The 27,025-nt window shown below is 39.7% G+C and overlaps 2 protein-coding genes and 1 long non-coding RNA gene across 3 annotated transcripts; 1 reads left to right on the forward strand and 2 right to left on the reverse strand.

Annotated features, from left to right (window-relative positions):
- The first annotated feature begins 4,104 nt into the window (after positions 1–4,104).
- On the forward strand, positions 4,105–16,450 carry slc22a16 (solute carrier family 22 member 16). Its single transcript, XM_034202753.1, is given in 18 exon segments — positions 4,105–4,244; positions 5,059–5,440; positions 5,442–5,539; positions 6,676–6,688; positions 6,691–6,753; positions 6,755–6,796; positions 11,409–11,532; positions 11,535–11,560; positions 11,562–11,630; positions 11,632–11,697; positions 11,699–11,749; positions 11,751–11,831; positions 11,833–11,971; positions 12,872–12,876; positions 13,196–13,318; positions 15,241–15,350; positions 15,567–15,666; positions 15,860–16,450. Coding segments are annotated over 18 exon segments (1,731 nt in total). The 5' UTR covers positions 4,105–4,200; the 3' UTR covers positions 16,055–16,450.
- LOC117537523 lies at positions 11,110–15,974 on the reverse strand. Its single transcript, XR_004567732.1, has 3 exons — positions 15,850–15,974; positions 13,089–13,325; positions 11,110–11,933 (listed from the first exon to the last, which is right to left on the reverse strand). It is a non-coding gene; the product is annotated as an uncharacterized LOC117537523 (long non-coding RNA).
- A 6,242-nt stretch (positions 16,451–22,692) lies between the features above and the next one.
- Positions 22,693–25,843, reverse strand: LOC117537544 (cartilage intermediate layer protein 1-like). The gene is made up of 6 exons (XM_034202790.1): positions 25,781–25,843; positions 25,390–25,428; positions 25,249–25,282; positions 25,103–25,153; positions 24,826–25,000; positions 22,693–23,370 (listed from the first exon to the last, which is right to left on the reverse strand). The coding sequence occupies exons 2-6, from the start codon at positions 25,399–25,401 to the stop codon at positions 23,241–23,243; spliced, it is 402 nt and encodes a 133-aa protein (XP_034058681.1). The 5' UTR covers positions 25,402–25,428; positions 25,781–25,843; the 3' UTR covers positions 22,693–23,240.
- Between the last annotated feature and the right edge of the window lie 1,182 nt (positions 25,844–27,025).

Consider the following 27,025-nt stretch of genomic DNA (forward strand, 5'->3'; position numbering starts at 1 on the left):
CCCACATATCAAATCCCAATTTAACCCTGCTTCTAACTAGGCTACCTAAATAAACTCACTAATTAATTAAACCAGTTCAATACGCATTATTCTTATTCTTTCATTATGAGCGCAAGGTGGAAGGTATCTAATTACTTATTTAGGCTATTTAGTATTCCGTAACTTAATAACAGAGATGGTCAAACTAAAGTGGTAGAGACATGGCAGAAATTCTACAATGAAGCGGGACAGTGAAGTATTCACCCATGAGAGTATGGGCTCAGAACAGTCTCATAATACACATGCACACAGAAGGATTCAAACTTGTATTTCCGGATCCATACTTGGGTTTTTCAATGCACACACAAATGTATTCCGTTTCATATACATGTAAATAAAATCCAAATACAGAAAAAGTTTACATATGTATTTTGATCCTCACTTATTAGTTTCACGTTTAAATCCCCTGAACCTGCAAACACAAACAGCTTTCTGTGCACGGATCGCTTTGCATTCGTGTGGTGTTTTTTGAGACTCCCCTGACGGTCAGCCGATTCGTACTTGTAATTTTTCTATCTATAGCCAATCGATGTCTCCTTCATTCTAAGCCAATCACATGAGCGCGCCCCCACGAGGGTAAGATTACTTCATATACGCATTTTGCGCAGTCCGGTCAGCTCGCTAAACAGAGGGCGGAGCATCAGGTGATCATGCAGAGCAGCGTGTAGCAGATCAGACTCAGCAGCTGATCTGATCTCTCTCTCGCGTCCGGTTATATTTCACTCGCGTTTATGTCCATATCGATCAGATCCAGCTCTCCTGATCGGCCTTTATAGAGAGCACCGATCAAACTATTAAGAGTGAATATCGGCCGATAATGACCGGTGGGGCTCCCCCCCGTTAACAGGTCACTGTCTAGCACTGGCTTCGTAGTGCACTGATCGATTAGGCTAAACTAACCTGTAGCTGCTCCCTCCACACTCACAACAACTTCATACAGACATAAATAAAGCAGCTGTATTCGCCATACAGGAAACACACATTTAAAACGATGTTGCCTGCCGTTTTTGTGTACACAAGCATTCATCAATGGTTTGGAAAGTGGCGCTGTACCTTAATAATATAAAGGCTTGTATTTGCGTGCATTTCCTGTTCGGAAAGTGGCGCTGTACTGAGAGTGGAGGGTGTCCTGAGATTAGCGCCTGCAGGCAGGCTCCATGGAGCTGTCAGCTCCGGACTACGCAAAATGCGTACATGAAGCGCTACGTCATGAACGCAAGAAATCTACCCTCGTGGGGGTGCGCTCATGTGATTGGCTTAGAATTGAGGAGACATCTGATTGGCTTTAGATAGAAATAATTACAAGTACGAATCGGCTGACCGTCAGGGGAGTCTCAAAAAACTCACACACGAATGCACAGCGATCCGTGCACAGAAAGCGGTTTGTGTTTGCAGGTTCAGAGGTTTTAAACGGAAAACAAATATGTGAGGATCAAAAATACATATGTAAAACTTTTTTCTGTATTTGGATTTTATTTACATGTATATGAAACGGAATACATTTGTGTGTGCATTGAAAAACACAAGTGTGGATCCGGAAATACAAGTTTGAATCCTTCTGTGTGCATTGTGTGTATTATGAGACTGTTCTGAGCCTATATGAGAGGGCGATCAAGAAAAGAGAGCGAACGGCCCCGTTGACGGAGTTTACAGATGAAAGACACACAATCACAACAAGTAGGCTATATTTAGGTGTTTTTGTAAATAACCAACGGTATCAAGAGGAAGTAAAGTCCCCTGGTTTGTCCCTTATACCCTAACTGCCATGATGAGACAACTCAAATCAAGTTTCCAAAATCCGACACTGAGATGGTTTTAACGCACCGGCAGATGACAGCGCTGACAAGTGTGTTTCCCGCAGCGAGACGCTACTAATTGTGGGATTATCATGTTGATTCGACCACAACAGAAAAAGAAAAAAAAATTAATTCTCGCTCTCTCCAGAGGGGCAGGTCAGCCAAAAAGGCCAAACGGGCCGTTGCCCTGGCAACATTAGCCCGTACCTGTGCACGTCCCTGCACCTATCAATCATCAAACCGTGGGGTCTTATTTCATTACGTGTTGATTTCTATCACACAAACTTAATTTTCTATCATTGTAATCCAATCAGAAACAAGAACAATCCCAAACTTTAATATCCCTAGACACAAACGTAGTCACTCCTAGATGCAGTAATTGCAGACTGAATAAAACTATGTATACTGAGGTCAAAAATAATCTTTTTTCCACACCTTCTATAAACAGTGGAGCAGAATAGGACATATACAAAATCAAAAATGCACCCCTCAATAACTATAAGCACCTCTTATCCTCAGTGACCCTATGTTGGTCATTTATTTCCCATGATTACAAGAAAAAGCTTATTATGATATAAAAGTATATTAAACATAGATTTTTTTAAAGGTTGTAGTCTCTATCACCACTGCCTAGCATGAATGTGTAAGACGACAGCTCCACTCTGTGATGTATGGCAACAGCATCTGTTTGTGCCATAAATAAATCTCCTTTATTTACTTTAAACCAAATACATTTTCTGTGACATTCAATCTTTAGCATACTAAATTAAATACGTCTTGGAGTCCAGAAATGGTTAGTACTCATAAGAGTCTAATGCAGTGTGTTAAATGATTTAGTTGATATTTAAACGTTACTCCTGAAACACTGGTTATTAAAAAGCAGAGTCTTTTATTTCAATGCTGCACAGTATTTGTAATGTGTCAGTCTGCAAGAATTACCTATTTTACTTATACCTCCACTGTTTGATTATCGGATGACATGGAGCAGATGGCAGTCAGTGCGATAGCAAAGCAAACACTGTCAGAGTCTGCAGTCCTGCTGAATCCAGACAAGACTAGGAGCAGAAAGTCAATATGGTCACAACTACGGCTCAAATAAATCATTAATCAAACGCTTCAAAAGCAACACTTGTAGACACAGAGATAAAGAGAGGTTGGCTTGGACATCATAGGGGTTTTGTTTCATGAATTAGCCTTTAGTGTTGAGGATTTTTCCAAAAAGTTGTACATGTAAGAGTAAGGAGCTGGGATGTCATAACAAACGTGGTGAAAAAAGTGGGACTAACCTGCATCTTTCATCAAAACTGAACACAAATGCAGACTGACACACACAAACATGTGAGGCCTGTAAACTGTACTATTCTGTAGCATTTTAGAGTCTAAAAAGGCCTGATTTACCCTTAAGGACTCATGTGCAGTCACAGGCTATTCATAAAGACACTTTAATTGATTTGTGATAAATGCCAAATATTTCAAGAATCTCAACCATTTTGAATAACACAAGGAAAAACACGATTCAAAATGGCTGAGATTCTTGAAATATCAGTGTAAATAATACAGTATTATTTACACTGATTATCCTTGGGATTTGGACTTTAACCACGTTTTTTGTGAATGTCATGTTTTGGTTGAATTGTATCCTGGGCATAGGTTGAAGCTCTGTGTTTTTGAGAGGAGAACATATGGAAAGAGAGGTCATGATGAATATTGTTTGCTCAGAGAGTAACTCTGAACTTGTGGTGATTGTGAACTCCCCAGCTCATTACTACTAAGCTCAAGTTGTAAACGCCAGGCATATTTACAGCAGCTGCTTTTCTCGGCTTTAGAGCAGGTTGATTTGACAGGACTAACACCTCAGAAGAAATATGGCTCCATGATGTCAGGAGTCAGTGTTGCCCTTTGGCACTCGATTTATAGTCACTGATCAGGCTACAGTCTATTTCACCAAATGAATGCTATAGGCAGGCTGTGATTAGGTCCGAACTGACAAAAACAATTGTTATTATTAATTCACTTGAAATAAAAAAAAACTGAAAAATACAAATTCAACATTAGAATTCCTAGCGACCGTTCTCTGTGATGTTTCAAAACATAATCTCCAAACAAAGTGGAGTGTGTTTCACACTGATTTAGCGCTTGAAAGCGGATCCCACATTCGCGTCGGTCCGTGTGCATGTGTGTGTGTTTTTTTTGTGAGCCTATGTGTGTGCGTGTGTGTGTGTGTATGTATGTATGTGCACCCCTCCTACCCTCACTCCGCTCTCTGGAAGCCACAGTTTCATATTAAGCGTTGAAGCGCTCGGATCGGCTGCCCGCGAGGGAGAGACGCACCGGCACCCACGAGGCGCAAACTCACCGTCCCATAATGACCGTGGAGAGGATATTCGACGAGATCGGACATTTCAAACGGTATCACTTAAAACAGAGTTGGCATGGTGCTTTGCGTATCATCAACAGTGGATTTGGAATAGTAACTTCTCAACGTCTCAAAGTTATTTTTAATTCCATGTTACAAATGCGTTTTTGAAAACAAACACTAATAGATGCACATTAAGCGTCTTTGAGTTGTGAAAAGCGCTATAAAATAAAATGCATTATTATTATTATTATTATTATTATTAAAAAAGAGCCCAACCACTTCGCATGATGTTTAGTAGGCTACAATGCTTTTGGATCATTTTGAAAACATATTGTACCACTTCTAAATGATTAGTGAGGGGCGAGTCTTCAACTCAGAGGAACTTGTGTGTGTTTTTGAAGAAAAACCCTATTTTTCTGACTCTGATTGGAACTGTATATTTCTTTTTTGTTTATTGCATGAAAAGTTAAAATGCTAAATGTAATGCCTGAATGTAACTTTTTAGAAGCTGTTCCAGTTTGTCCCTAAGCAAAAAAAGTGCTGAATTAATGTTGCTGCTGCTTTATTCACACAAATCACAAGCCACTATTAGTATGTTTCAATATGCAGTGTGTCCTTTTGTATAAAATGATTTGGTCTGTCTAACTTAAATCCTATTCAGTATGTAAAGTTGGCTTAATTTGAATGCTCAACACTGTATTGTTAATGCACTTGAGCAAAGCTTAATATTAGTTAGAGTTGTTAAGGTGACCTTTTTGCTGTTATCTGTTCAATGGGAGGGCTAAAAGATTGCATGCAACTCTCTCATCATCTCTTCTACATCTCTGGTGTCAACACACCTTAATACTTTTAATTTCTCTCCAGATTTCAGGCATGTGTGTACTTCGCAGCAGCCTTCCAGGTGATAGCCTGTGGGATCCACTACCTGGCCTCTGTATTCTTAGTGCAGACGCCAAACTTTGTGTGTGGGGGGCCAGGCAACATCACTGAGGTCCTATATGGTAACCTGACAGCGTCTAGCCTGAAGGACATCCTACCAATCTTCAAGGCAGGGACTGGGCCCTTGGTAGTGACGACGGGTGGGGGGGAGCAGTGGCAGCTCAGCCGGTGCCACAGCGCCACGCGCATCAACCCACAACCCTTTACAGACACCTTATATACCAACAAAACAGTGAAAGCCTGCGAAGGGACCTTTGTCTACGACCTCACTGAAGTTCACCAAAGCATTGTGACGGACTGGGACTTGGTGTGTGTGTGAGAAGGAGTGGCTAGCTATGCTGTGCCAGCCTACTTTCATGCTGGGGGTGCTGATCGGTGCGTTGGTGTTTGGGGACCTTGCTGACAGGTGAGCAGGGGCTGCAGGAAGGAGGAAAAAGGGGAGTATACTTTTTTGCAGAGCGAGAATCCACACAGTAAATGATGTCATATGAGACACATGAAGATTCACCATATACAGCTGTTATTCTCCCATGTGATTGTAAACAAGAGCACATGTTCAGGTAGTGCAGGCTGTGGCTGAAAGAGCCTGCCTTTATAATACTCTATACATCTTTGTACTTAAACATGATACTGTCATCTCAGTGGTGTTTATGTGACTGCAGGACAGAGTTGCTTTCGAGCATGTAGGCATGAATCATACTAGGCATGAATCATGTAGGAGAGGGATAGGAGAGCGACAATCTGGTTGGTGTGGATGATGGGATTGAGGGAAAACAAACTGAAAGGAACAAGTAAGACAAGGAAACAATAGGCACACTTTGGACTGATCAGGTGATCCAGCCAACAGCTCAGTCACAACTGAAGTGATCAACATTTAGAAGAAGTACTTTGGTCTGATACAGTCAGTCGAGTGTAAACTTGCTCTTATGTTTGCTAGCCTTCTCCTAAGTGGTTAAAATGAGTTTGTTAATCATCATCCCACCACACTGTATTTTGTCTTGTGTTTTTATCTGGGGTCTAATCCACCATGACTATCGGGTGAATACTTTAATGGGCTGAGCATCACATCGTAAAGTCAGGTTTTGCTTGGTAATGAAGTGCTGGAGAATCTCTTCCATGTTGAATACAAAATGCGATTGGATGTTTATGTTTAACCTATATATACAGTAAAACACTGTATTTTACCCTGCAGACATAGCTGGAGAATATTGGTGTTCAATATTGTACAGGTAGAATTAAGGAAAATCTCTAAGGTGTGACGCAAAGGGTTTGCCCCAAAATGCCGCAGTTAATATTATGACTTGTGACAAGTTGCTAATAGGGCTGGCTTTGACTGAAGACAATTCTTAGCTGTCTCAAACTATTTAGTTGATTAATTCATTAGTTGACTTAATATACAGATCTATAAAACTGAGTTGCTCCAAATGAATCCCTTAAAAGCACCATATTAACCCTGTTTGAATGCATTGCTCATCTGTAAACTTAGGTGAGCTCAATTACTCTATCTACCTGTCTCTCTTTCACCCTCTCTCTCTCCTCCAGAATTGGTCGTGTGATAAGATCATGATGTTCACCAGCTGTGTCAGTTTGTCCTCAGGGGTTTCTGTAGCATTCTCTGCGAAACTATTTTATCTTTGTGGTGCTCCGCTTTCTTCTTGCAATGGTAAGTTTGGGTTGAGCTGGTAAGGGGCTTTCTACTCTCTTGTAATAACTGCTTCTTAAGGTTTATCATCCGTCTTTTTTTCCTACAAAACTATCTTTAGCTAATAGTTTGTGTTCTCTATGAATGCCACGTCCTGTTAGTCACATTGCAACCAAGCCCAACATGCAGACCACAGTATGTTTCTTCCAGCCTGTGTATATTAAGAACACATTCACATAGCTCTGAGAGAAAAACCTTTAATAATAATAATAATAATAATGGGTTTCCATTATAAAGCACTTCATATTTGACTCCAAATCCCAAAGTGCTACAAGTAGTGAGCATGAAACAGTATAAATAAACATTACACAACACGGTAGAATTAATAAAAAGCAATAAAAAAATAAATAAAAGGGTGATAAAAAGGTCTAGGCAAAGGCTCTTTGAAGAGATGGGTTTTGAGGCCTTTTTTAAAAGCCTCCACGGTCTGTGGTGCTCTCATTTGGTCGGGGAGTGTATTCCATAGACTGGGAGCAGCCGAGCAGAAGGCCCGGTCTCCCATAGTACGGAGCTTAGTCCTGGGAGGTTTGAGGAAGTTGGAGTTGAGGTATGGGGGGTGAGGGAGTTCCTTGAGGTAGGGAGGGGCAGTTCCATGGACACACTGGTGGGTGAGGACGGAGACCTTGAATTCGATCCTCAGTTCCACGGTAGCCAGTGTAGTGCTTTAAGGATGGGGTGATGATGTGATCATATTTAAGCTCATATAAAACAAGACAATGCAAGAAATGTGCAGACTTTAATTTCTCGCCATTTTTTAATAATCAAGAACATATGCCATGTAATGACCTGTTAAGGTTATGAGTTGAGTTGATGTTCTTCTAAATAGTTAAAAGTGAAAAATCTGATTTAATCTTACAAATCAAATCAGGTCCGTACTGGTAAAATTCAGCTGCAACAGTCAAGTAAACTGATCCACCCTGTTGAACATAAACTATTATAAGGAATCTAGAAGGGGATAAATAGTTGTAGAGCCAGAAAAGTAAGAGTGTGTTGTAAGTTAAAACTGTGCAGAATGTTGTTTTTGTGTGCATAAAACAACATGTTTACAAGGCCAAGGAAGGGAGTCATTACGACGAGGGTTAGTCCACATGGCAGGGAATTTGTGCTGAAAGAGCCCTTACAGTCAAAGTTTCTCTCCTCGTCTTCTACCACCCCCCTCCATTCCTACCTAGCTGTTGTTTTCACATGGAAACAGACACAGATAGACTTTTGCTGCAGAGCCACTCCAAACACAGCGCAGACACAGTTTATTAAAAGGGACCTTAACACCTGATTACTGCCATATGCATCACGTTGAAATAAAAAAAAACTAATGTTAGAAGTTCTGACAAAGAAAACAAGGGTTCAACATTACATGAAACGTTGTATATATAGCAACCATACCATACATTAGAAATGAAGTAAGCTAGTGCTTATACATAACAACCAGAAACAACCCGGTATCACGGTGAGACGTGAACATGTGACGCTTTACCATTGCTGGGAGACGTGAAGATGTCACGGTTTCGTCTTTTCAAAACGTGAAAAGCGTGACAGCTACACGGTATTGTTAACCCATGTTAACCAGTGGAGAAATAACCGGAAATACCAAGCAAATGCTACCCCGACGTAATGATTATTTTTTAATAGTCACACTCCGATACAGCGATTTTCTTGTTGCCCCAGCTTGGTCGACACCTCTTTTAGCATAAACAAAGGCTACATTAATACATTAATGTAGCCTTTGTTTATGGATTAACATCGATTTAATACATGTATTAAATCGATGTTAATCCATGCGTGTGGATGTGGAATTAACGGACGTGACGTTGTGCGATTGAGTTGCCAAGCAACAGCTTCGGTTCATGTTAATTTACAAACTATTCAACTACAACCGTAGTTATATTTAAAAACATGTTAGAGGGCCTCACGAAATACTTTAATGCACATTAAAATGTAAATGTGAAGGAATGTGTGTATAACAAAATACATCGGTCATTAACGAAACCGGAAACAGACGTAGGCAAGATCCTCAGCTCGATGATTGGATGGTTATCCGCAATGCATGCTGGGATTTGGTGTTTATGTGATGTGAAATCTGAAAACGTTTTTTTTTTAAAAATACAATAATACTTTATTCCGAGTGTGCTTGCTTTACTCTTTGAAAGTCATCACATAACGGCTTTGTAATACACGGTTCTGCATTAAATATGACATATCTGCCGTAGTTCTCTATTTATAGAGCCCTGCTGAGAAGACTTCTAGACAAACAGGAGAACTGCCTCCAAAACTGAATACGTGACGTTGATCATAAATATATAAGCAATTATACAACATCTTACATTTCTTTTCACACAATGCGTCTCCTTGCAGTATCAACACTAATTCGGCTGACTTTTATATTTGATCCAATTGGTAGATAGGCTGTATTTAAACCATAACCGTGCAGAGCTGATAGAAAGGGACACCTGGTGGTCAAAGCACGTTATTGAATTTTTATTATTTTATTATTAGATATTAATATGATCTCTATAAAGTATATTCATTACTCGTTATTCTCTACTAATAGTTCATTAAAGACTGTATATAATGACTAGTTTGAACATCCCTTTCAAGATTTCAAGATGTTATAAGCTAAGGTTTATTGACATATGTGTCCTTGGGCAAGACACTTCACCTGAACTTGCTCCTGTGGTATTGTCCACAGTACATGACCATTGCATGTATGATATGTGTAATGTGTATTTGTAAAGCGCTTTGAGCATCTGGAAAAGCGCTATAATAAATGTAAGGAATTATTATTATTATTATATCATATTATACACAACTACTGTGTAGTTATGCAATGAATGAAAAACTTGGGTCGCAGGTCCTCAACAGTGCATTACAAGACATCTATCAATATGTGTTTATACTCCACCATTAAACTGTCATTCTGCACATTTCTTATACTATCTACATACATCTTATAAGAGTATAATACATATGTATAATATCAGTTTAATAATAAACATATAATAAACAAATAAGTGCTTAAAACATAGTTAACATTCAGGAAAGCAATATATTAGACGTTAAGTACTTTGTCAGGCTTAATATTTATCTGTAGATACAAATGTCACTGTGTGTGCTGTGTGCTCTGCATGTGTGACCATTAAAGAATCAGAATCAGAATACCTTTATTAGTTCCACAGAGGGGAAATGTGCCAGCGTTACAGCAGGAAAGAGCCACAGACAGCTTAGTGTTTGCATATCTTACATGCGTTAAAAAGTACTACGTTAGAATAAAATAAACAATATGCTAAAAAAGTATGTATAATAATAAGTATAATACAATTCAATAACGTGTTTTGACCACCAGGTGTCCCTTTCTATCAGCTCTGCACGGTTATGGTGTAAATACAGCCTATCTACCAATTGGATCAAATATAAAAGTCAGCCGAATTAGTGTTGATACTGCAAGGAGACGTATTGTGTGAAAATAAATGCAAGATGTTGTTTAATTGCTTATATATTTATGATCCACGTCACGTTTTCAGTGCCTCATGTTTGTCTAGAAGTCTTCTCATCAGGGCTCTATAAATAGAGAATTACGGCAGATATGTAATATTTAATGCAGCCGAACCGTGTATTACAATGCCGTTATGTGATGACTTTCAAAGAGAAAAGCAAGCACACTCGGAATAAAGTATTATTGTATTTTTAAAAAACGTTTTCAGATTTCACATCACATAAACACCAAATCCCAGCATGCATTGCGGATAACCATCCAATCATCGAGCTGAGGATCTTGCCTACGTCTGTTTCCGGTTTCGTTTAATGACCGATGTATTTTGTTATACACACATTCCTTCACATTTACATTTGAATGTGCATTAAAGTATTTCGTGGAGGCCTTCTAACATGTTTTTAAATATAACTACGGTTGTAGTTGAATAGTTTGTAAATTAACATGAACCGAAGCTGTTGCTTGGCAACTCAATCGCACAACGTCACGTCCGTTAATTCCACATCCACACGCATGGATTAACATCGATTTAATACAATAATGTAGCCTTTGTTTATGCTAAAAGAGGTGTCGACCAGCTGGGGCAACAAGAAAATCGCTGTAATCGAGTGTGACTATTAAAAAATAAATCATTACGTCGGGGTAGCATTTGCTTGGTATTTCCGGTTATTTCTCCACTGGTTAACATGGGTTAACAATACCGTGTAGCTGTCACGCTTTTCACGTTTTGAAAAGACGAAACCGTGACATCTTCACGTCTCCCAGCAATGGTAAAGCGTCACATGTTCACGTCTCACCGTGATACCGGGTTGACCAGAAATGGTGACACTCCGTGGTTAATACAGTATACCTACACAATGTATTCAAAATAATACTTCAAATAAAACTAATTAAACAATTGGTATATGTATTTTATTTGTAATAAATAACCACTCATGAGTCTGTATATCAACAGAAAATGATTATCCTTTGATCTTCTCTCTTTTCTTCCACCTTTTCTCAATGTTATCTTCCAATCCTCCTTCCCCTTCTCTCTTTTTATCCGTTGTACCTACTTTCCTCTTTTCCCATCTTTGCGTTTGGCAGGTGTCCAGCGGCTACCTCGTGGTGGTGTTTGTCTACGTCACAGAGTTCACTGGCATTAAGGTACGCACATGGACCTCTATGCACGTGCACGCGGTCTTTGCTGTGGGCATCATGGTGGTGGCCCTGGCGGCTACCTGGTGCGGGTCTGGTGGAATCTACCAGATCATCCTCTCCACCTGCACCTCGCCTTTCCTGCTCTTCTGCTGGAAGTTTCCTGAAACAACCCTTTTACTTGATGGCCAGGGGCCGTTACAAGGACGCCCAGGCCCTGCTGGACAATATGGCCCGCTTTCAACGGCCTCGAATGCAGGCTGAAGGTGGAGGACCTGCTGGAGCCGGAGGGAGAGAGAGAACGGCACAGCTCTGCTGGGGCAGGAGGAGGAGCGGCCAGCACCATCTGAGAAGAAGCTGTCCATCCTGTCCTCTGTTCGGCAGCTGGAGGATGGCGGGCCGTACGTGCACAGTGTGGTCCATCTGGTTCATCGGCAGCCTGGGCTACTATGTCTTCTCTTTGGGCTCTGTCAACTTAGGAGGAAACCAGTACATGAACCTCTTCCTAGCTGGTAAGTGATTGGCTGATGAGTGTGAATATGCATGAACAATATATACTTAAACAACTATGTCAGTGTGGGTTTGAAATTAGGCTGTTTACAAAGTAAGCTGTTCTGATTTTAGAAACACATTCAAATGAGCCTGTAAGCAATTAAACAACAGAATAACAACATCTTCAAGCTTAATACTGTAGCTTCCCTGTGTCTTTGCCCATCTGATTTAAGAAAATAAGATTTTTTTAAATAAACACCAAAACTGATGCACTTTTCATGCAATGCCAATTTCCCTCCTACTGATTTATTGTACTTCCTTTACACACAAACATTTATATTCCTCACCTATGTCATGTGGGGACATCCAGCTGAGACTAATGGCGCGTTTCCACTGCAGTGGGTAGCTCGCTTTAAGCGTGCCGGGCCCGTTTTTGGTTGCGTTTCCACTTGGCCTAGTTTTGGCCCGGGCTACTTTTTCACCTTTTTTCTGGACCGACTAAATCGTGGTTCTAGGGCCAGGAACAACCAGGCTGAGTCGGGCTGAGTATGCTAAACTAGAGAGAGAATCGCTGGCAAGGGGGCTACAACTACAACAAGATGAACATATTTGACCGTGATTTAATTGTAATACACGTTTCAAAATGATGCCGAAGTAACAACATACTGATACCGGTTAGTAAAAACCATGAATTAATGCTTTGACAAGTCTGCAGACACACGGCAGGCGAAAAACCCTTTTAAAATGCGTGTTTTCTAAATGTAGCTTGGCTAAGCTAACGTTATATATGCTCCGACCGTCCACACTCACAACAACGGCCTATACAGACATAAATAAACCAGCGACTATATTCGCCATGACACAGGTAGTCTGTGGTTTGTACTTGTTTAACTTTTGTCAAGTTTCTGAACAGATATGAGGAGCTGTGAGCTCTGAGTGCTAAGAGCTAACGGCTGTGTTGTTTTTTTGGGGCTCTCATTGAAGATGACGTCACGGCTCCGCCTACACTGCGTTACTATAGTAACTGCCCCAGTTCCTAAACTGTAATGGAAACGCAGCATTAAAGTGAGCCAGGCCTAATAAGGCCTAACCAAACCGAGCGAGGCCTGCAGTGGAAACGCGCCAAGCGTCACTAACCTTGCAGATGCAGGTTATTTGCGTCCCCTAGATAGAGGTTTCCCTTGTCAGTGTGTCAGTGCCACTATAATCTCTCACTGACAGCTGCCGGGTCTTTCCAGGTGCAGTGGGAGATCCCCTCTTATCTGGTTGGCTGTTTTGCAATGGATCGGATTGGCAGGAAGAAGACGTGCGCCCCAGCTCTGCTCCTGGCCGGGGTCGCCTGTATGCTCATCATTGTGGTACCTGCTGTACGTACTGAGAGTGTGTAAGAGAGTGAGACATTGAAGTGTGGGTATTCTTTAATCTTAGACTATGATAATCATGTTAATTAGATGCATAATGAACACTTTTATTTATTCTAACTCTAAAAACTAAATCAACAAATCATTGTCATTTTCAATGCAAAAACATTACCATTCAAGGAAAGCCAGAAACATGTTATATATGACATCTTGCTATTTAAAAGTATTTTCACTTTCAACCTGTGTGTACCCTCAGCTCTTGGGATTACTGCCTTCACATGACCCCAGGCCCTGAACCTCTGTTGAACCCTGATATACGACACAAGCAGTTCCCAGTATCTGTTCTCTGAGCACTGACCCAATTTAGTGCTCTTCCTGGTTGGGTTGACAGACAGCTGTTGCGTAATGTCCAAGTTAATATGCCCTTATATTGAAAGCCATTACAAACAGATCGGTCAGCAAGCCTGAGATGAAAAATAGCAGCATGGAGACAGAGGACAGAGAGTCATCTATCTAGCTTTTTTCTACTTTTCCTCTCTGCTGATGTCAATATGCAGACCTATATACGCCTCACATACCAGAGGGTATGGAACCTAATTTAAACTAACTATTACTGTCTGAGAAGAGTTTCACAGTGGACTGAAACATTCAAATGACTTGAGGATGTCTCAGTGTCAGGAGCATCATACAACAGATTCTTGCTTTCTGTTTTCATCCAATGAGCCAAGTTCACAACCATCCAGGTTAGGGTTAGGAATAGCTTGGCAGTCTTTATTATTTTGTGAAGGAAAGCTTATCTTCCCTTTCTTCCCTCTTGTGTAAACTTTCTCAGCCGTTGGTGTGTATGTTCTCATCATTTTCTCAGATTTTCTATCCATTCTTGTTTTTGAGATGTTTCTGACGATTTGTAAGGCGATCCTTGCAGTCAAAACCTCATTTGATCTCAGGAAATACTCAACAGACCCCCTTTTTATGGTGCCTAAACTGAGTGCTCTTGCTCCTGAATGCTGTGTTTGTCCATATTGCTACACTTACAGAACGTTACAGTAATAGCCCTCACAGACCCTTATCCCTTTCTGTGTATTATGTCCAAATTTAACTTAGGTTTTTCTAAGCCCTACACTCGATTTTCTTCAATATCTTTTGACACACATAATATGATAATGACCATGCAAATATACCATATTACTGACGGCTTTACACAAACAATGTTAGAAACATTAATTATTGCAAAATACTAAAGAACACGTTCATTCAAAGCCAGTACACCTATGGTGGATTAAGACCAACAGTTGATTAAAAGCTTATTTGGAGAAAATAGCTTCACACAGCCTCCCTCTTCTCTCTGTGTAACTGTAGTGTAGTCAGTTCTGGCCATATATGTGTTGTTGTCTGGCTCTGTTACATCATAGCAACAGCCAAGTTAAAGTTCTCCAGGATTTTTGTTTTCCACATTTAGTACAATATAATTTAAAGGTGTGAATGCCGGAGATCTTTATTTTTTAAATACAATTATTTTTCTTTTCCTCTTTTATTATATTATACAGCTGAAAATAGATTGGAAAGGGGGAGAAAGGCCATCTCCCTCTCCAATTCCATTAAAGGTGTGCACATTAAGATAAACAATATAAACACAGGCCTACATGTATTACAAATATATAGTTGTTGTGGTTTCTAATGCAGCAAAGTATAATAATGGAGTTAAAAGTAACTAATGGAGCAATCATTCCTTCAGTTTATTGGATCACTTGTGAGAAACTATGATAAGATTCGGTGAGGTTGATCTTCAGTTCATGGAGTGCTGTGTGATCGTCTGTGCTCTTGTTTACAGCTATACTAGGGCAGTCAGGGATATAATGAAAGTTCTGAAGGTCAAAGGGCTTGTGTTTTATTTTTGACATCTTTAACCCCCCCTTCCTTTTCCACAGGATATTGATGCACTGGCCATCGCTCTGTGTATGATAGGGAAGTTTGCCATTGCAATCGCCTTTGGTCTCATCTACCTATACACCTGTGAGCTTTACCCAACCATTATCAGGTCAGTTCAAACAGGGGGGTTTAAAAATGCTTATCAAAGTATTTTTGTTAAGATTCTTCGTAGATATTTTTACATTTGTATTAGTAACCTCATTCCACAGAATATTGTTCTTAAGACTTGAGTCTTGTTTAAACTGATGGTGTTAGTCCTTGTGTATACCCTGATGTCACTGAATCTGTCTTCTCTAATGTTGCTGACTGCATTGTCTCCCTCTAGGTCTCTGGCAGTGGGTAGTGGCAGTATGATATGCCGTGTTGGCAGTGTGGTGGCCCCCTTCTGCGTGTATCTGGCTGATTACTGGATCTACCTACCTCAGGTATACATGTTCTCCTTTCAATGGCTCAACAACAACAGATATTATTTTATGTTAAATGTCCTTGTCCATTCTGTCCTATTTAAACCATGTTTCCATTATGCATAATTTAGCTACACAAGTATCCTGCCAACAAAAAACATTTTAACAAATTATTGTATAGTTATTTACTAAATTCATACTGACCCCTGTGTAGCTCATCGTGGGAATCCTGGCGTTTATTATTGGACTGCTGACGTTGTTGTTGCCTGAGACCCTTGGCAGACCTCTCACAACCACTTTGGAAGAGGCTGAAGCTCTGGGAAGAGAGCCCATCAAGACGAACTCAACCCTGGGGCATAATGATGCTGAGGACAGGTTGGAGATGAACCAACATGAAGCCAAGGCCTGAATTGTACACTGCTGGAATCCAAGAGAGACTGACGTACAAAGAAGCTTTGGGGGACAAAAATAAAGGAAGAAAGAGAGGAAATGGTGCCTGCAAAAGTGGAAAGAGTAACATCATTGATTTTGCTTTTATAAGAACTTGAAAGGCCATGTTTATTGGCATTTTTTCTTCAAAGTGACCAACAGAACATTGCCTTTGGGGTCCTAAGACATTGCACAAACCCTTTTGTGTCCATACATATCACAGTAACAACTACCAACAGATCTGTGAAATCACAGCCAATCAGAATGCACCAAACTTAATGTGGAGTCGGTGTGTAGTTATGCTAAAACAATGTCGGACACCGTAATCTTCTCTGGTCCCCTCCCCAATCTGATCAATGATGACATGTATAGCCGCATGTCATCATTTCAGCGCTGGTTGTCTTGGTGGTGCCCAGCAAACAATGTGGGCTTCGTAAATAATTGGACAGCCTTCTGGGGAAAACCTGGTCTGATTAAGAGAGACGGCATTCATCCTACTTTGGAAGGTGCAGATCTCATTTCGGCAAACATTTTCAGGGCTTTGTGGACTTAATCCATGACAAACTGGAGTTGAGACCAGGAGGCGGAGTCACAGTCTTACACGCTTCTCTGCGCTCTCTCCTAGGCAGTCATCCATAGGAATCCCGAACCCAATAAAATACCCAATATTAATGGTGTGTGTGTCTCCCCAAGGACAATTTAAGGTAAAACCTAATAGAGGTGTCATACATAATAACCTAATAAAAGTAAATTTAACAACTACTACAGTGCAACAAAACAGGAATATTAAATGTGGTCTCTTAAACATAAGATCTCTAGCATCTAAAGCAATATTGGTAAATGATTTAATATCAGATTATAATATTGATATATGCTGTCTCACTGAAACTTGGTTGAGACATGAAGAATATGTCAGCATAAATGAGGCCACTCCACCCAGCCATATCAATACTCATATTGCCCGAGGCATGGGCCGAGGAGGTGGAGTTGCAGTAATCTTTGACTCAAGTTTACTTATCAATACTAAACCAAAATTACACTATACCTCCTTTGAAAGCCTCGTTTTTAGTCTTACGCATCCGACCTGGAAAACTTTGCAGCCAATCTTATTTGTTACAGTGTACTGTGCAGCAGGTCCTTATTCAGAATTCTTATCAGAATTCTCTGAGTTTTTATCAACTTTGGTACTTAAAACAGATAAAGTAATTATCGTAGGTGACTTTAATATTCATGTTGACTATGATAAACATAGCCTTACTGTTGCATTTAACTCTATATTAGATTATGTTAGTTTCTGTCAGAGTGTAAATAAACCAACCCACTGCTATAATCACACTCTCGACCTTGTTCTGACTTATGGTATTGAAATTGAGCAACTATTAGTCGAACCGCATAATCCTGCTTTATCCGACAATTTCTTAGTAACTTTTGAAGTACTGTTACGAGACTACAAAGCATTAGTCAAAAGCTCCTGCAGCAGAAACCTATCTGTTAGTGCTATAGCCAAATTTAAGGAAGAGATTCCACCAATACTTAACTCGATAGCATGTCTGCATGTAAGGGAGGAAACTTATACAAAATGTACACCACCCCAAATTGATCATGTTGTTGATAGTGCTACAGATGCGCTGCGAATAAAATTAGACTCTGTTGCTCCTTTAAAAAAGAAGAAAATAAAACAACATAGATTAGCTCCATGGCATAATGCCGAAACCCGCAAAATAAAGCAAAAGTCGAGACAACTTGAAAGGATATGGCGTTCCACTAAACTTGAAGAATCTCGTTTAATTTGGCATATTACTCTCAATGAATATAAGAAAGCACTGCGTAAAGCAAGAGCAGCCTACTACTCTTCATTAATAGGTGATAATAAGAATAATGCAAGATTTCTTTTCAGCACTGTAGCCAGGCTGACAGAAAGCCACAGCTCGATTGAGCCTTCTATTCCCATAGCACTCAGTAGTAATGATTTTATGTGCTTTTTTAACAATACAATTGTTACTCTTAGAAACAAAATTAATGACCTCTTGCCTTTGACCAGTATAGTGTTATCAACAGCTCCCGGAAACGTAAGTTCTAATATTACACTAGATAGTAAACTAGAATGCTTTTCAGCCATAAACCATGAACAATTAAATTCAATGATTCTCTCTTCTAAACCATCAACGTGCATGTTAGACCCAATTCCAACTAAGCTGTTGAAGGAAGTTTTTCCATTAATTAGCACTTCTTTATTAAATATTATGAATATGTCTTTATTATCAGGCTATGTTCCACAATCATTCAAAGTAGCAGTGATAAAACCGCTTCTTAAAAAGCACAACCTCGATCCAGAAGTTTTAGCAACTATAGAGTAAGACCTATTTCTAATCTTCCGTTCCTATCAAAAATTCTTGAGAAAGCAGTCGCAAAACAGCTGTGTGATTACTTAAAAAACAATGATTTATTTGAAGATTTTCAGTCTGGCTTTAGAACACATCATAGCACAGAGACAGCTCTGGTTAAAGTCACAAATGACATTCTAATAGCCTCAGACAAGGGACTTGTCTCTATTCTTGTTTTGCTCCATCTCAGTGCTGCATTTGATACTATCGACCATGATATCCTATTGCAAAGACTAGAGCACTTAGTTGGCATAAAGCGAACTGCTTTAGGCTGGTTTAGGTCCTATCTATCTGAACGCTCTCAGTTTGTACGTGTCAACGATGAATCTTCCACACAAACCAAAGTTAGCCATGGAGTGCCACAGGGCTCAGTGCTCGGACCTATTTTGTTCACATTATATATGCTTCCGTTAGGCAATATTATAAGGAATCATTCTGTAAACTTTCATTGTTATGCGGATGATACTCAACTATATTTATCAATCAAGCCTGATGAAATTAATCATCTAAATAAAATTCAAGACTGCCTTAAGGACTTAAAAACGTGGATGACCTTAAACTTTTTGATGTTAAACACGACCAAAACTGAAATTATTGTACTTGGCCCGAAGAATCTACGAAACAAATTATCTAAGGATATACTAACTATGGATGGCATTAATTTGGCCTCCAGTGAGACTGTAAGGAGTCTTGGTGTTATATTTGATCAGAATTTATCCTTTAACGCCCACATAAAATCAATTTCAAGGACCGCCTACTTCCATCTACGTAACATTGCAAAAATCAGGCATATCTTGCCTCAAAACGATGCAGAGAAACTAGTCCATGCATTTGTTACTTCAAGGCTGGATTATTGTAACTCCTTATTATCAGGGTGTACCAAGAAGTCAGTCAAGTCGCTTCAGCTGATTAAAAAATGCTGCAGCTTGTGTACTAACCAGAGTTAGGAAAAGGGACCACATTACTCCTGTTCTGGCTGCCTTACACTGGCTCCCTATAGAACACAGGATATACTTTAAAATTCTTCTTCTCGCCTACAAAGCCCTTAATGGGCAGGCGTCATCTTACCTTAAAGAACTCATTATACCCTACTGTCCTAGGGCATTGCGTTCCAAGAATGCAGGGTTGTTGGTTGTTCCTAGTCTCTAAAAGTACAATGGGAGCCAGAGCCTTTTCTTATCAAGCTCCACATTTGTGGAATCAGCTTCCAGTTTGTGTTCGGGCGGCAGACACCCTATCCGTTTTTAAGAGTGCGCTTAAGACCTTCCTTTTTGATAAAGGTTGCTTTCTCCCTGAGGTTTCTCCCATTTTTCCCTTTAAACTGTGGGTTTTCTCCGGAAGTTTTTCCTTGTACGATGTGAGGGTCTAAGGACAGAGGGTGTCGTATTGTCATACTGATATTCTGTACAAACTGTGAAGTCCACTGAGACAAATGTAACATTTGTGATATTGGGCTATATAAATAAACATTGATTGATTGATTGACAGTAGTCCATGAGTTTATTGAAGATAATGAAAAATAAATGATTTGCTGTGTTTGTTTGTGTGTGTGCTTGGGTGTTTCCGAGACCGGGAATAACTGAAGGATATTAATTAATAACTTCAGTTGAAGGCAATTTCAATTTTAATTTTGTTGTTTTGTTGTTATTTTTTATTATTTTTCCAAAATGCAGACTTTCAATAGGTCCAAGTTGAAGGAAACCGATGGATATTTACGATGGAGAGCTTGAGAGATATCATTTTACTGTTTGCAAATGTAAATGATGTTTATCATATTAGTTTGGCTAGCTTGTCAGATGGTCAGAAAGGCAAAAATAACACCCATATTGTAGAAAACTGAAATAATCTTTTACAAAAGGAAGTGGGCATGAGTTTATGCTCTGTGATTTAGATACCTGCCAACTGTTATCATAAATGTAGAACATTGCTGTGCCTGTCTTGAAACTATAGTATTAAAGCACACAGATTCAATTTTATTCTAAACACACAATGTAATTAATCTAATTTCCATGACACACACAATATCATGTTTTATTCTAAAACAACAAGTGCCTTATTTTTCATTTTTAAGTCACCTTTTTATAATGTTAATAACGTTTTTATTTTTTATCTCAGGGCATCCAGTTTTGCATATCACTGTGAAATTATCCTGAATGTAACTTTTACTTTAACAGGTGGTTTGATACTTTTATGTGGCTATACTAGCATGAGGGAAATGATGGGTGCATTTTGTAATTTCATCCAGTAGTAAAGAAAGGAAACATATTTGATTATTAATTCAGAGCCGTCTTTTAATTAATAAAAAGCAGTTTAAATGCCCATTTTTTTGTACTTTTATATACAACAATAAATATTTGTGAGTGCATTGAGAGATATTGTTGTGGAGAGTCATTTATATATAAATCGCAAAATACGTTTGTGAATCCTTCTGTGATATTGATACTGATCTGACTCCATACAGATGTTAAGTTCACCTAGGAATGGTATCATTGACTTAAATGTTGCTCTTCTGTCTATATTGGTCATATCATGCCCCTTGACTGAAATGCTTCCTGTTCAATATCCCCACTGATTTTCTTAACATTCTGGGATGAGAGACCACATCACAATTTACTCTAAACTGTCATTTCCCTTTCATCACTCACCTCAGCAACGAACCTCTCTCCACTGTCCCTGTGTTCTGCTTCTGCCTCACTCTCAAGCGCCTAGATGTCAAGAGAGGTGGTGAGGTGATCACTATTTATTGTACAGTATACTCTTTCACATTGAATCATAACAAGTCATACTGAATGTAAATACAACTGACTCTAAAGTAAGTCCCAGTCTGTGACATTGGACATTTTGAAGACTCAAAGTCCCAAGCAGTAGAGGTAGAATGTCTATGTAATGTGCGCAGAAAATAAATAGTTAACTGAATACTGGGATGGAAATTGCCTATAAGCACTCAGTAAAACATAAACACAAAAAGATTCTGAATGATAAGAAGTATAATTAAAACATAATGCACATTATCATTTTGAGAGAGAGTACCGAAGTTAAAGAACTCAGAAAATAATCTCTTATCGAACTGAGGCTCCAGTAAAACACACTGACTGCGCCACTACAGTACATCATGGTGTTTACATGAGCACAGAGAGATCGGGTTATTCATGTTCCCTGTTTACATGATAAATACTAGTAACCTGGCATTTCGATGCCTTTTCTCATCTAAACTATTCAGTATTTGTATCTCTCTATCATGACATAAAGACGAAACTCCTCTCCAGAAGTGAGACGCTTTTGCCGCCGCCATCACTGTTAACTGATTAACTGCTACCAGCTGAAGACTTACTTTCCTATTCTTTGAAAAAAAAATGTGTTATGTCCATGTTGTCTGGGGGAGAAAACATATCAAACCAAGAGATCGTCAGCTTTTATTTTCGCTGTATTAACAATGTCCTGAACATTTGGTGTGTGTGCCTTACCTCCGCTACCGGCATCGCTTCATACAACAGATCTGAGCTGTCCAACTACGACAACACTCCTTGAACATGCGCGCGCTATGGGAGAATCTGCCTTGGTACAAAGTAGCAGTGAAAACATGGTACGGAGTTTCATTGATTTGGGCATTCTCTCAATAAGCAAGTGGAATGGATTTGATAGTGAAGCACTGACACAGCGCTCTACAAAGTGCGGCGAGTGGAGAGACCGATTCACGGACTTTCCACATGGTAAAAGTGGGGGAGTCTAAACTAATCATTTGAAAAAGTGGGGGGGGACTTGTCCCACCCTCATATAATGGCTGCGACGCCCGTGCATGAGAGTAACAGCTGGCGAAATTACAGCCTCGCCTACTGATTTCAAATGTGTGCTCTAAAATGATATTTATAAATGACTATTATCATTATTATAAGCAAGACAATAAATGACAAAGATATGTAGAAAATAAACGTATTTAAGATACATATTTAAGATACGTTCATAAGAAACGTAACGTGGGAGAAAATATGTTTCTAGCTAAACGAAATTGAGAATGCAGTTTAGTTCTGGAACGTAATTTTTAGGAGACAGGGTTGCCCATATTGCTGCTAAAATGCTATGGAGCACCTCCTACTGTCTGCATATCATATCAGTTCCCACCATATGTTGAAAACACAAAATTCTACATTATTCACTCCAAATTAAAACTTCATGTAAGCATGTGAGGACAATCTTATCAGAGTGGTTATGAGCAATAACTAAATGACAAAAGGGATTTGCTCATTATTAGCAGTTTTATTGCTGTTTGATGTGGATTTATTTCCTACATTACAAGACAATGATTTCATAATCACTAGAAAAAGAAAACTGATAAAGCACATGACATGAGGCATTTGAACACAGAAGACATGTTGGTAAACGTACAGGCGTATACACATACTCCGATATAAAGCTCAGTTTTAATCAGCTGATAAGGCTTCATGGTCCTGTTCCTGATACAAGTCAACATGTCTGCCGTAAAAAAGGTCTATTGAACTTCTTCCATCAGGCAAAGTAAGATATAAAATAGACAGGTAAAGAGAAAAGGACAACATTTAAAGCAATCAAAGCTTCATATTATTGTTGGATGTTTGCTGTGGAGTTGCAGCTTAATTACATTCCATTACATGTTACTTGTTAGACGCTTTTATCCAAAGCGACTTACATACACAATACTGTGGACAATCCCCACAGGAGCAATTCGGGGTGAAGTGTCTTGCCCAGGGACACAACAACATGCTGACTGCAGTGGGGTTTGAACCTGTGACCCCCTGTTCCGAACACCTACGGACAACCCACTACGCCACATGGCTCCACGAGCCTGCACGGGCACCCAAAGCGAATCTTGTAGTCACGGCACATGTCCTTTCTCTGGTCCTTGTTGCGGCAAACAAATCCCTGAGTCGGATTGAAGCTGAAAAACAATAACAATTATTAAATGAATCAGTTCGATAGTTATATGAAGAAAAACAATTTTAAAAGCAAACAAAAAGGTATTTTAAATTGGATATGTTGCTTGAACAATTCATGTTTAGCTCTGTTATAAACCCAATGTAGTTTATTAAAGTACATTGATGCTAGTTCAAATAAACCTATACAACCCTTTCAATTATCATAATTGTTCTTGTTGTCAGGTGGAACTTTGTTTCTAATTAGGGCTGTCAGTCGATTAAATATTTAATCGCGATTAATCGCATGATTGTCCATAGTTAATCGCGATTAATCGCAAATTAATCTGTTCTAAATGTACCTTAGAGGGATATTTTTCAAGTTTGTAATAGTCTTATCATCATATGAGTGGACAAATATGCTTTATGCAAATGTTTGTTTCATTTGAACAATGACAAATATTCTCATGAATATTCTCAAAACAACAACCTCTGAACATTACAAATATCCGCCTCAATTCAACCTGGAACCTCTCTGTGTGTGTGTGTGTGTGTGTGTGTGTGTGTGTGTGTGTGTGTGTGTGTGTGTGTGTGTGTGTGTGTGTGTGTGTGTGTGTGTGTGTGTGTGTGTGTGTGTGGGTGTGTGTGTGTGTGGGTGTGTGTGTGTGTGTGTGTGTGTGTGTGTGTGTGTGTGTGTGTGTGTGTGTGTGTGTGTGTGTGTGTGTGCGTGCGCGCACTGTGATGGATCGTTGGAGCTATGTGCAACTCAAGCCATATGCTCGAACGGGAGCTGCCTGGACGCTGCAATCATGTTGCGCGCACTATCCGTGCCGAGTGTGCTGACTTTTCGTACAATGTCCCACTGTCTGGCATAAAGTCAAGTGCTCGGCGCAGTTGTCGGCGAAATGCCGCTCCTCTGTTTTCATTGAAACAGCTCCTTATATCCGTTAGCGCAGCTAGCTAGCACCAGATGCTAACAACAACAACAATAAACGTAAGGTGTGCGCGTTCTCGCTCGCGCCGCACATACACCTCCCGGTCCTCCCGATGGCCAGTCCGGGCCTGCCGGTGAGCGTGGAAGTGTGGTCTGCCACAAGCGGGCGGCAGGAGCGGGGCTGTCAGCATCAGCTTGTATTTTAAACTCGATGCGCTCTGAAACTACGGGGCGGCCGAGGACAAAAAATAAACATGCGTTAATCACGTTAAAATAATTAGTGGCGTTAAAAAATAACTTGTTAACTTGACAGCCCTATTTCTAATATTAAATATCTCAGATATCCACAATGATCATTTGAAATCATTCAAATGTCTTCTAATGTAAATTAAATGTCCATGTACAAAGTTTATATTCACTGTTATAGGTTTAGCTCCAGGCAGCACATGTGGGTGACTTGTAAGGAGTTTTTAATGTGCAGAAGTACCGATGTATTCCTGGGATGTGGTTAAATAATCATTTGCATTATTTCAATGAGGCAACTTACATATAGAAGGTCTGCCCTGTGGAGATGGCTGGGGTCATCGTGTCCGTGGTAACGACCTTAATGTGCAGAGGGTATTCACAGATCTTTCCTGGGTTTTCTTTCCTCAGGTCCTTCAAAAGCTCCCAGTCCCCTGAGCCACTGGGATTGTCACGGTCAAACCAGTCGGTCCAGCACACTGCAAGGAGCAATAAATGAGTGAGAGGACGACTGGGTAGGAAGCTGTAAAACTCTCCTAAATGAATGCTTATGCCACTGAATGGTTTAAAAAATTAGTAACCTAGCTTCACCACTGGATCTGTTGGACCTATTGGAATCCGCTGGTGGCTTTCTGGTAAAGGTTAAGAGAAAAATGTTACAAATTGTGATTTTGTATATTACGGGTGGAATACAAATATGACCATGTAATTTTTACAATTAACCTACCCAAGAACAATGTGGCAAAAATGGCAACACTTAACTATCGGAGAAAATACAAAATGTAAAGTTTATTATGACATACTGTATATGCAGAACTTGTAAATCTACATAGAATGAAAGGAGATATAATCCAAAATCAAACATTACCAATTTGATCATGGTTGCAGAGGATCGGGGACCTTTAAACTGTAAGGGAAGTTTGAAATTAGGAATTTAAATCAACATTATCAAAAATAAATGGAGTTGCTTGAAATAAAAAGAATGTGAGATGAACTTTCTATTTTATTTCAGTTTTAACCAGAAAACAACTTTTAACTAATGCTGAAAATGTGTGCAAAGGTTGAAAGCTATTCAAACAAATCATACCAATGCATTGCAGCATTTACACTAAATACATTTACAATCTAAGCATACATTCCACAAAAATCACATTATTTAAAAATGAATAGTTAAAAAAGTGAAGTAAATTCTAAAAATGAAGTTCAGAAAAATAAATAGTTGCATGTTAAATTTCTCAGCAAAAACAAAAGAGACTCACCAGCAGGACCTCTCAGTGGAACAGTTTGGTTCATGAAGTGCTCTTTCTCTCTCCTTAAATACAGCTTGGGGAGTAAATCCCCCCCCCCACCCCACTGGAATCACCAGTTTTTTCTTTCAAAACAAGAATGCAGTTTTCCAAAAAACTGAACGAGATACGCCTTGCACAATAATTCTAAAATTCTAGGGGGGTTAAATGAGAATACAATAATTGGAGATACGGTGTTCTATTCTACCATTCTTCTGTGGTAACTTTAAAAGCTCCTATATATAATGGACCTGTTTCACACTTAAATCCAAGAGGATGCATGTACACCTGCTTTGTGTCTTATATAGGGGAAAACTGAGGTTGGGTTCAACTTACTTTTTTGTTCTCTGTATTTTGCTATGTTACCGTTATTCGAGAACCTGACAAGAAATGATATACTTATTTCAGTTTATACAATATTAGTAGTAGTACACATACTGTTTCAATCACATTAGTATGCATGAAAAGTGACAGGTGGTGTGACAGGTCACACCTCTCCCTAAGTTAATGAGCTAAGTCCCGCCTCCCTTTGTTTGAGGTGGATGTCACACCTAGGTGTGAATTCACACGTAGGTGTGAGATCCTTTGATGTGAGGGGTGAGGTGTCATCACACGTAGGTGTGAAATGCCCCCCTGTGTAGTGCCTTTGTAGTCTAGTCCTTTGATGGGAGGTGTTATAGCAGGTATGTGTGATATAAGCCTCTGATGTTAATCTAGGTGTTGATTAAAGCAGTCTCTTTGAAGTTATGCTGTCTGGCCCCTGTCCCCTCAGAGTTGTATAATCTAATTAGCCTCTGATGTTTTCCCTTTGATGTGAGGTGTTATAACAGGCAGGTGTGATTTCACACTGGTGTGTTATAAGCCTTTGATGTTAATCTAGGTGTCTCTTTGAAGTTATGCGTGAGACTGTCTACCCGCCCCCCTCCCAGCCCAGGCCTCTCCCCCCTTTTCTCCACCCCTTCCTGTGGCTATGACGCCAGCAGATAGTGGGGGTGGAATTAGGTGAAAATAGAAATATGCGCAAACTAAATAAAAAGACAGTCATTTCCACTTACCAAGTCACCTTTCAAAAAAGAAAAATGGCCAAGAGACGCCTCGAATTGGGTTTAATCAGCCTGTGACAACTTACCGCCATCCGTCCGGAGCGCCAGTCAAGAAACGAATGCAGCATCAGTGCGGGGTTCAGACGAATACAGCCGAAGATCTGTGCACAAACGT

Source organism: Gymnodraco acuticeps, unplaced genomic scaffold, assembly GCF_902827175.1.
Source record: "Gymnodraco acuticeps unplaced genomic scaffold, fGymAcu1.1, whole genome shotgun sequence".
In the NCBI taxonomy this organism is placed as follows: Eukaryota; Metazoa; Chordata; class Actinopteri; order Perciformes; family Bathydraconidae; genus Gymnodraco; species Gymnodraco acuticeps.

Bases quoted from the DNA above. Each gene is read 5' to 3' on its own strand.
- LOC117537544 (XM_034202790.1), bottom strand. The intron at 25,001-25,102 runs GTTACTAATTTT...TGCTCCTTGCAG, and splicing joins AGATCCAGTGGTGAAGCTAG to TGTGCTGGACCGACTGGTTT. The intron at 23,371-24,825 runs GTAAGTTGCCTC...ATTGTTTTTCAG, and splicing joins ACAGGGCAGACCTTCTATAT to CTTCAATCCGACTCAGGGAT.